We start from the raw sequence: 11,210 nt of genomic DNA, 5'->3' as shown, positions 1-11,210 counted from the left end.
GCCTCAACTGGCTTAAGCAGCCATTTGAGGGTAGATTTTGTTTACTCTTTTTCAAAATCCCTAAGAAACAGACTATAGCAACCCGCCTCGGATTAACAAATTATACACCTAAACCTTCCTCAAGAATCACTTGAGTTTATCGCGAACAAACATAAAAACACAAAAACAGAGAGACGCGGCGGGGGACTTTGTTTTATAAGTGTAGTGATACTAAATGTAGTCTCGGAGTATGACAATATGTGACGTCCCACGGGTAAAGATACCTTTATGGCGGTTGGCGCTTACGCCATTATTAACGCCGCTCCGCTGTTGCGGTGTTATGCGACTTAAGCGCCAGCCGCCATATACCTTTTCCCATGGAACGTACCGTCAGTATTAGTATTAGAGAACTAATAACTATTTTGATACTAGCTTTTGCCCGCGACTTCGTCTGTGTGGAATTAGTGCCAGCAGCAGCAAAGCATAGCAATTCGAGCATGATATGCTTAATTGGGTACACCAATTAACAGGCACTTCCTTAATTTTCTCATTTCCACCCCCCTTATCACCCTCTTTAGGGATGACTTCTGACATAAAAACTATTTTATGCCAAATTTAAACCAAATCCGTTCAGCGGTTTAAGCGTGAAGAGGTAACAGACAGACAGAAAGACACACTTTCGCATTTATAATATTAGTATGGATTATAATATTAGTATTGATTCTACTGAAACATAACAGCTCCTCGTGAGTCTAAATGTACATTAAAATGTACATATTCGTTGCAATCTAATTTGAACCTTTCACGATACGAATAAAGTAATATTTCTTTTGTTTCATTACGTTTTATAACAAACGAAATTCGTTCCAATTTACTTATCAAACAAGGTTCAAATTAAAAATTGGAATACTTTCTATGGTGGGTCTTACGAGGTTATTAAAATTAAAAACTGTTAATTTCGACTCTTAATAATCCATTTTAAGTATTACAATGTGTTTTTTATGTTCGCTGTCTGTAATAAAGACCTAAAAAGATTCACATAATATATTTTCTCTAGGGCAACATAAAAAAATCATGCTTTTAAGGGTAATAAATTGGGATGTTAAGTTATTAAAATATTCTTATAATAAATAAAAGAAGTTATACAATTTATGTCATTTTATATTTATGACCACGTAAATGTCATCTTAAACGTGTAGTCTTCGAGCAACACCGGGTAGGGAGACGGCATTCGTACTATTTCCCCTCTGCCGAAGCATAGGCACAACTGTACCTATGGCGGTGCGTGTCGTGACTCGTCCGTACGCAAAAAGAGATCGAGGTGTGCAAGATTAGTCTTTGACTTGTGTCATTTTCTATGTATTTATGTCGGGGTGCATTACATTTGTTATAATTACTTTTCATATATTATGGTTTGATATATCGTTATTTTGAATAACGTAATAAATGGCATACTTCCGTAATACCTAATTAACGGTATAAGTACATAATGTTATTATTGGTACAATGGTCATAAGGTATATTTACACTTCGTCTAAAATACATTGCCATAATTATTACATACTCTAAAGCATATTATTTGATATAACAAGTGACATCACATAATTATTTATGTAGCATAATAGTTGCATGACATAAATGGGCTAGATTAGGTTGAAACTGCAACTCCGCACAAACGAATAACTACCTAACAAAAGGTTAGGTTAGGTTAGAACTTTGACCCTCTGTAGAATTAAATATACTATCAAAAAAGTGGTTTAGGTTAGGTTTGAACTGCGGCCCCCGCAGAACGAAAACCGTGAAAAAATAGGTTAGGTTAGGTTAGAACTGCGACCTCCCTAGAATAAAATAGCTAGCAAAAGCAGTAGGCCTGCGTACTAGTTACTAAAAGTATGTAAAACTTAACGTTATCAGTAAATGAAATATGACAATAAATGTTATACGATATATGTATTTATACTTGATAAAATTGTATGAAGTATTACGTTATACAAAAATATAATATAACAAATGTCATTATAAAACATGTCTATATACTATTTGAAAATTATATTACATTAGGCATTATATCAATGACAGTTTAGATGAAATCACAATATAATAAAGGAAACGTATAATAAAAATTACATTATAACATACAATAATATATCAAATGGCGTTATAACAAATGTATGATAGTTTTTTTATAATTATATTAAACATTACACACCCATTTCTGTCGTCATTACAGATTGGATTTTGTATGTAGTGAGTGAAACGTACGATATGTGCACGTTTCCCCCCCGCAAAAAATGGCAGAATGAATCGTACGGTAAGATATCGCTTGGGCTCCTCCCTTCCGACATGTCGGAAGCCAGCCGGTGTTGCTCGAAGTGTAGAGTGCTAATAGTTCATTTCATGTACATTGCACTTTATGCTTTTTAAAATCCTGCAAATATCTGAACTTCATATTACACATTTCGCAAGAATAAGGCTTTTCTCCAGTATGGCTTCGCATGTGTATGTTCAAATGGGTCTTTTGCGTAAACCGTTTTTTGCAGATTTCGCACAAAAATGGTTTTTCCCCCGTGTGTATTCGTTCGTGGCTAATCAAATAACGTTGCTCCACAAATTTCTTATCACACATCTTGCAGGAGAACGGTTTTACACCAGTGTGATACAAGTTATGTACCATTAAATGTCCAGCTCGTTTATACCGCTTACCACATATTCCACATGCGTATGGCCTCTCGTTTGTATGTGTTCGTTTGTGACTATTAAATTTCGAGAAACATACAAACTTCATACTACACAGCGCACAAGTATATACCGTTCCGCCTGTGTGAGTTCGCTTATGACATTCAAATCTTTCCCATTGCGTAAAATGTTCCTTACAAATTTCACACGTAATACCCGTGTGGCTAACCTTGTGAATATTTAAGCTGCGGAAGTTCGTAAACTGCTTTTCACATATTTTGCACATATATGGTTTTTCACCTGTATGAACTTTTTTATGTTTGTTTAAAAGGCGCACTTCCATAAACTGTTTCTCACATTTTTCGCAGGAATATGGTTTTACTCCAGTATGGGTCCCTCTTCTATGTAAAACTAAAGCGCTAGATTGCGTAAACCGCTTGTTGCACATCTCGCATTTATACGGCTTCTCCCCAGTGTGCGTCCGTATATGGGTCACTAAATTGCCTTTATTCGCAAATTTTCTTTGACATATTTCGCACGAATATGGCTTTACACCAGTATGAACGCGTCCATGAATTTTCAAGCAACCAGAAGTTTTAAAACGTTTTTCACATATGTTACACGAATAAGGCCTTTTTTCCGTGTGATTTCGTTTATGTGTAATCAAATACACTTTTTGTGTAAAATGTATTCCACATGTGTCGCAGGGATATGTTTTTTTATCTTCTTTATCACACTCGTAGACCGTCGACTTTGTTTTTATTATTTTAGAATTTGTTTGCGTGTGTGTGTTTTGTATATGACGAATCAAGTCATATTTGCGGTGAAATGTTTTTCTGCAAATTTCACACACATGCGCATCTATATCTGAGTTACCCTTCAAGACATTTGTACTTATTTTGTATTGTGAATTATTTGGCTCAATCGATCCAGCGTTAGTAGGTACATGTATATGGATCATTACATGCCTCATTAAATCCGTCTTCAGAGCAAACTCTTCACCACAAAGATCACACATTAATTCTCTTTTACAGTCTCTAGCGTTATTGTATTGTGTTTCTCTAGTATCAGATTCCGTTTGATTAAGTGTTGTGTCTTGAGCAGTGTCGTTGCTGGCGAGAGCCTCGTGGTGTTGGATGCGTTTGAGCCGCACGCAGCAGTCTCGGAGCGCGAGCGGAGAGTCTCGACTAAGGCCGCGCTCTTGGGACGGTTTTTCTTCAAATACTGAAAGCAAATTGTTACACTCTTGTAAACCGTTAATTATGGATCATAATATGTTCAACTCCGCCTTCATAGCGGACCTTTCTCTACAAAGATCACACACTAATTCCAAAGAGAATAGAGTGTATAGAGGGTTATTGTCATAATCAATTTTGTAGTCACAGTAAAGGACACCGCAACAAACATAGGGAAAAAGTGGTTTCAGTCAAATCTCACGAAATTTTAGTATGATGTAAATTTAAGGTTTCTGATTATTTTTTAGAAGGGCACAAATCTCTCAGAAGTATACTTTCAAAAATAGTCAAGTTTATATTTGTATGAGGTATTTCCTAAAATCAATAAATCTGGGGGCACCTTTTTACACCTTTGCACCTTCTTACACCTCTTCCTCCTCTTCCTCTTCATCTTCTTCTTCTTTTTCTTTTCTTTCCTCTTCTTCTTCTTTTTCTTGCACCTTTTTACATTACATGTAAAAAGGTGCAAGTCTCGCAACGCTTTTACTACAAAAAAGTTTTGAGATGTAATGTGAAACCAAGTCGGTTATTTTAATCAGTGCCAGGGGGTGTTAAAACCGTATCAATAAGATATCTTTAATTTGTAATACATATAATGACTTGGCAATCGCACATAATGCTTTACTCGTACCGTACTCGTAAATATGTGTAATGCTCAAACTGCAATTAGCGCTAGCGTTATGTTCAATTAGAATGACGATGATCCTTTTGTCATTATGCAGCCGTGCGATGGCCAAGTCATTATATGTATTACAAATTAAAGATATCTTATTGATACGGTTTTAACACCCCCTGGCACTGATTAAAATAACCGACTTGGTTTCACATTACATCTCAAAACTTTTTTGTAGTAAAAGCGTTGCGAGACTTGCACCTTTTTACATGTAATGTTTTTGATGGGATTGACTTGACAGTATGATACATACTGACAGTTACTGATGTTATGAAGTCACATTATTATGCAGTTACCAATTCTCAATGTATATATTTATGGATAAATGTTTTTTTTTTAGAACATCATATGACTTTGACCCATGTTCTTTCACTGATATGTGTTAAAATTGTTAAATATCAAACGATGCCAACGCCATCTACACGAATATAAACCAAAGGTATGGCGCCATCTATTCGAGCATATTTTTTTCTTGATTTTCCGAGGTACGTTTTTTTCCTTATACTTATCTTATACGGAGTTACATATATCTTTGCTAATTCTCTTCTACAGTCTCTAGCGTATATATTTTCAGTATCAGGTCCCGTGTCACTTACTATGTGTTGTGTCTTGGGCAGTGTCGTTGCCGGCGAGAGCCTCGTGGTGTTGAAGGCGTTCCAGCCGCACGCAGCAGTCTCGGAGCGCGAGCTCTCGATTGATGACAGGCGCCCGTGAGTCCTTTGATGGTTTTTCTTCAAATGCTGAAAACATATTGTTACACTTTTCTGTATCTTTAGGTACTCAAATAAAAGTAAACAAATTATTTCTACATGTTCGGGTAGTTATATTTATTTATTAACCAACCAAATACAAAACCGCCTGGACCAGTCACTGAACGACCTGACTTTAACCTACATTATTTGATCATGTAATGTTTTCATTTACCCTCATTTCGCTTAAGACGCCATTTGAGGGTAGATTTTGTTTACTTTTATTTAAATACCTAAAGATACAGAGTATAGTAAACCGTTATGTTAAGGGGCTCCCTGACGCCAATGACCTTCGATCTGAATCCCTTGGTTTTCTAATATTTTTTGTAGCTTATAATTTTAACAGCAACGGACTTCAGAGTTCATTGTCTTCGAGATATTTAGCATCAAATTTGAATAATTTTAGGCCAAAAAACTGGTTTTCTGGCCATAACTTTTGTGTTAATAAGTTTAAAATTAAAGTCTCTGACAAATTTTTAGACGCGTCAAAGACGAACCCAAATATGTAGATTTCGTATAGTATATGTAAGATCCTTCACAGCAATCGAGTTACGAAAAACTGTTTTTTTACATAATGTTTAAAAAAAAACATAAAAAAAAAAATATTAATTTCTTTCAAAATCCGACAAGAATGGAGATAAAATATTGAAGAACAACGTTGCTATGTATTTTTCATGTCTCATTCTATGTTGTATTGACTTGTAAAAGAGCCCTTGAGGAATACTTGCAGCTATTTTTAGGGTTCCGTACCTCAAAAGGAAAAAACGGAACCCTTATAGGCTCACTCGTGCGTCTGTCTGTCTGTCCGTCTGTCACAGCCTATTTTCTCGGAAACTACTGGACCAATTAGGGGTCATCCATTAATTACGTCACACGTTTAGGGGGAGGGAGGGGTCAAGAAAATGTGACATGGGGGAGGGGGAGTCACAAACATTGTGACGTCACTTTAACAAAACTAACAGCATGGACCTACACAATGTTCTCAACTGCATAGTTGTGCCTCCGAATAACTCTCGCCGGCGACCATACCTACAGCTGTGGGACGGTACAGGACCGCGCGCGACCGCTGCGCGTCGCAACTCGCCGCTGTGCGACATGATCAACTCACTCAACGGGCTCCTGCGCACGAATCCACAAGTGGATATTTTCATGGATAAGTGGCCTAAACTAATGTCCAGGTGCCTCGCTTATAGTGAGAGTGAATGAACGTGTGATATGTGATATAATAGGGGATGAATGGAAAACTTGTAATGTGAGATTTTATTGTTATAATTGTATAATTTTTAAAGATGTTATGATGTAGTTAATTTTTTTAAATTCTATTGATATAATTGTATAAGTAGTAGCAAGTGTAATTGGTATAAGTACTGTAACCGTTCTTGTGATATTAATAATAAATAAATAAAATAAATAAATAAATTAACTTCATCAGTAACCGAAAATTAATTTATATTTTTTTATTCGCTGTACAGTTAAATAATGAGTTTTTGGAAGTAATTTTCGTTCCTAATTGGTTTTGTGTTATAAAATTACTAATATTTCTTTTACCATAAATATTTTTTCATTAAAAAAAGTTACTATTACCAATTTCGTTGAAAACAAAATTGCCTAAAATGTGACGTCACACCAGGTGGGGAGGGATTTGCAAAATGTGACCAAGTGTGACAAGGAGGGGGGGAGGGGTCAAAAAACCTAGAAATTCGTGTGACGTAATTAATGGATGATCCCTTAAGTTGAAATTTGGTACACATATGTAAATTAGTGACCCAAAGACGGACATGTTACGTAAACAAATGAATTTTAAACATGGAGGCCTGCCTCTTTTGGGGGGTAAATGAGAAAATAAAAAAATAAAGTTTTTCAAACTATATCTTGTTGTAATATCAGTAATGTCAAATGAAAGAGCTCATTGTGAGAATTTCAAATAATTTTTTTTATAATTTTAAAATAAATAAGTTAGAAATTATTTAAGAAAACAGCCAAAAAAATAATTACCCCCCCCACCCTTTTAACTCCGAAACAACTGGGTCAAAAATTTTGAAAAAAAATACACAAAATAGTTTATTACCTATTAGATGACAGGAAAACCTATTAGAAATGTGCAGTCAAGCGGGAGTCGGACTTAATGTACGGAACCCTTGGAACGCGGGTCCGACTCGCACTTAGCCGGTTTTTTTAATTTTATTAAGAACTCACCATAGTCAGCGACAACAGGCCGGCTGCCTTCTTGCTCCACACTAGACGTGTGAATGTGGGTCATGACATGCTTTAATAAATCAGACTTTCGAGAAAACTTCTTGCCACAAAGATCACACACCGGTTCAGTCACTCTCTCACAGTCAACTTGAGTGTACATTTCATCTTCAGAATAAGGTTCACTGTCAGTGTGCTTGGCAGGGGCTCCGTAGTGGAGGCGCTCGAGCCTCACGCAGCAGTCCTTCAGTGCCGGCTGTGAGGTATGCTCCTGAGACTCCTGCAGGCAACCGTCCTCGTCAGCTAGCGCCCAGTCTGCTCAGAATAAAATCATGATGATAAGATTATCTTACACAAATCAACCTAGTCTCTGTTTCTATCTATCTATTTTTGTCTAGTACACAGGCCTGTACTAGACAAAAATAGATAAACAGATATATAAATAGTTACATAACAGAGGATTTCCAGGAACACATATTCATGTTTTTTTTTTAAACACATAATTGAATTAAGCCAAAAATTACGTAAGGTAAACGACATTTTTAGCTTAAGTTAGTATGACTCACAACAGATTAAATTCGATTACATAATTGGTATTGACATTTGTTAGTAAAAAATTACTTAGGTACCTGCTAGTGCTATTGAAAAATTTTAGCATTGACAATCTCACAAATATAAATCAGGATAACTTACCGAGGACTACCAGAGATACATCTGGCCGATGTGGATACTCCGGCCCCAGCACTAACTCATCCTTTACGACATGGTTAGCATACAGGTCTGACAGCATGGCAGCCTCACTCATTCTATACTCTTCGCTATCCGACAAAGGCTCTTCTTTCACATGCTCTGATCCGAGCACAAGCTCATCCGTTACATCACGGTCAGTATCCACACTGGCCAGCATGGCTGACTCGCTCATGCCAGTCATGCCACACTCCATGCCATCTGACAGGGCCTCATCCTTTAGCTTATCAGCAAGCTTTTCTGCCTCGCTCACACCATAGTCTGCACTGTCCGAACATAAGGGCATGTGGTTGGTGTACAGGCCGGCCAGCATCACTGCCTTACTCATGCTGCACTCCTCATCCGAGCATGAGGACTCCTCTTTAATTTGATCCTCACACTTGATCTTCATCTGACAGTTAGAATGCTGCATATCTTCGGTCTGCTCCTTAATGTGCACTGCCAAGTTAAAAAGCATTTAAGTTAGATGAGTATTAAACATTACAGCTCACAGAGCCAGTAGTATAAGCGTGTTAAGAAATATCAACAACAACCCCGGTGAAACAAGAAATTAATATATGGAAAATGACACGCAGTATCATGTGAAGGGGTCAGGTATCACAAGTGAACATGAAACCAGGATGCGTTCCAATCCAAATTTGCATGTCCACTGGACAGAGAACACAGTCTTAAACTATGCTGGGGCCCTGGGGCACATAATTTGAGGCCTTTCTGGAAAGTAAAGAAAGCGAATTAAACTAACATTTTTCTACTATGATCTTTTAGTTCTATGGGTAATCAAATATACTGTTACTGTCTGTCCTTTGGGGCCCCCTGACGATGGGGGCCCTGGGCACGGGCCCCCTGTGCCGTTATGGTGAAGATGGTTCTGAATACAGGGCTCGAAGTCTGTGAACCCTCTTTGTGGAATGGGGACCTATATGAAAGCCCAGGTACATATTCTTTTGAGATATACACGGTGACTAAAAAATAAACGCACATGTGGCTGAAACGTACACAAAGGGGTTTTTATTGTTGTACTACCTGTTGTACGACCTGAAGGCTGCCTCCTTGTCACATTTACGTACGAATTTATAAGTGCGACAAAGAGGCAACACGTCGAACGAGTTCGCGGTAGGTCCCCTGGGCATTCACAGGAAAGTGTCCCGAAAAAGTGTAAAATAAAGAAAAAAACCGGCCAAGTGCGAGTCGGACTCGCGTTCCAAGGGTTCCGTACATTACCCAACTTTTAACATTGTTTTTTATTGACGTCCAAATTTTTTTAGATTCCTCACGTCGTGGGCTATCAGAATATACCCCATGTACGTCAGCCGATTTTTCATAGTTTTCGAGTTATGATTTTTTAAAGTTTTAACTTTTGTTAAGAAATTCCGGGATAAAGCAATTAATTTATTTTAAAAAAAACTTGAAGTTTTTTGAATGTTTCTTTTTGTAACATAATCCTTGACAAACGGCGCAGTTGCTAAAAAAATCAGCAACTTCACTTGGCTGTTGTGAGTTGGAAAAAAAAGGAAACAACAAAATTTTACGTTCAAGCATGTCAAGCTTAGACTTTGCACTTACCTAAATAAATAAAAAATACAAGCAATTTCAAGGACTTATGGTTATTGTAGAAACTGCTAGACCCTAAGTTTTTAAAAAGGTAAAATAGTGATACTTAATAGTCTAATTTGACAGAGTCGCCGGTCAAAGGAACTGAGGTGGAAAGTTTCCAAATTAGTAATTCATTAAATAAAATCCTCTTGTTATTCCTAACGTTAATTAAACAGAAATTACCACGAGAAATTAATATTGTGCCATGTGATTGACCAAGCATCATTTTGCTTAACTTATTCATTATCTTAACTGGACCGCGTCGCGACGGGTTGTTATCTACAAAGGGTTAATTTTTACCTGCTCCAATACCTACTGTTATTTTATGGGGTCACTTCCCCATCGCTATTTCGTGTTATCAGTGCAAATACCACCAACAATAATTACCTAGTAGGCATAAAAGCAAAGCAAAGCTTCACCCCGGAATTTCTTAACAATAGTTAAAAAATTCATAACTCGAAAACTGCTAAATATCGGCTAACATACATGGGGTATATTCTGATAGCCCATGACGTGACGAATCTAAAAAAAATTTTGTACGTCAAGGTTTGGACCACCTTGTATGTGAAACGCGATTGAATTGCCTTTAATAAACCCGTAGGGGTCGGATCAAAAACTAAGTAATTAGTCTGACTCACGCTTGACTGCATATTTCTAATAGGTTTTCCTGTCATCTATAGGTAAAGAAGTATTTTGTATATTTTTTTCAAAATTTTAGACCCAGTAGATTCGGAGATAAAGGGGGGGGAATGGTCATTTTTTGGCTATTTTCTTAAATAATTTCTAAACTATTTATTTTAAAATTACAAAAAATATATATTTGAGCTTCTCAAAATGAGCTCTTTCATTTGATATATAACACGATGTAGTTTAAAAAACATTATTTTTTAATTTTCTCATTTACCCCCCAAAAGTGGCCTCCGTGTTTAAAATTCATTTGTTTACGTAAGATGTCCGTCTTTGAGTCACGAATTTAGATGTGTGTACCAAATTTCAACTTAATTGGTCCAGTACTTTTGGAGAAAATGGGCTGTGACAGACGGACAGACAGACAGACAGACAGACGCACGAGTGATCCTATAAGGGTTCCGTTTTTTCCTTTTGAGGTACGGAACCCTAAAAGTCGTGATTTTGTTTCGCCACGAAGCAAGGAATCTGAAAGGCTCTGGCGGAACCAATATTGGCAATTTCACTTTACCAAGGTACTCAAGGCAGCACAATCCAGGCGTTACTCCAGGAAACTTCGATGCGCCACAATATTTGCAAACAACGTCCATTTGACCAATCCAAATGCGTGCGTGGGTGCGTGTGTGTGCGTGAGGGTGCGTGAGGGTGCGTGTGTGTGCGTGAGACTTGACAGTCATG

The 11,210-nt window shown here is 37.2% G+C and overlaps 1 protein-coding gene across 1 annotated transcript; it reads right to left on the bottom strand.

The window, feature by feature from the left end:
• Positions 1-1,162: 1,162 nt before the first annotated feature.
• Positions 1,163-7,603, bottom strand: LOC134802703 (zinc finger protein ZFP2-like). The gene is made up of 4 exons (XM_063775348.1): positions 7,509-7,603; positions 5,160-5,303; positions 2,185-3,879; positions 1,163-1,334 (listed from the first exon to the last, which is right to left on the bottom strand). The coding sequence occupies exons 1-3, from the start codon at positions 7,570-7,572 to the stop codon at positions 2,375-2,377; spliced, it is 1,713 nt and encodes a 570-aa protein (XP_063631418.1). The 5' UTR covers positions 7,573-7,603; the 3' UTR covers positions 1,163-1,334; positions 2,185-2,374.
• Between the last annotated feature and the right edge of the window lie 3,607 nt (positions 7,604-11,210).

The sequence above is a fragment of the Cydia splendana genome, chromosome 25 (genome assembly GCF_910591565.1).
Source record: "Cydia splendana chromosome 25, ilCydSple1.2, whole genome shotgun sequence".
NCBI classification, from domain to species: domain Eukaryota; kingdom Metazoa; phylum Arthropoda; class Insecta; order Lepidoptera; family Tortricidae; genus Cydia; species Cydia splendana.
This window is presented reverse-complemented; position numbering and strand designations above follow the sequence as displayed.

Bases quoted from the DNA above. Each gene is read 5' to 3' on its own strand.
- LOC134802703 (XM_063775348.1), bottom strand. From the start codon at position 7,572: ATGACCCACATTCACACGTCTAGTGTGGAGCAAGAAGGCAGCCGGCCT. The intron at 5,304-7,508 runs GTGAGTTCTTAA...ATATGTTTTCAG, and splicing joins GCCTGTTGTCGCTGACTATG to CATTTGAAGAAAAACCATCA. The intron at 3,880-5,159 runs GTAAGTGACACG...ATTTGCTTTCAG, and splicing joins TGCCCAAGACACAACACATA to TATTTGAAGAAAAACCGTCC.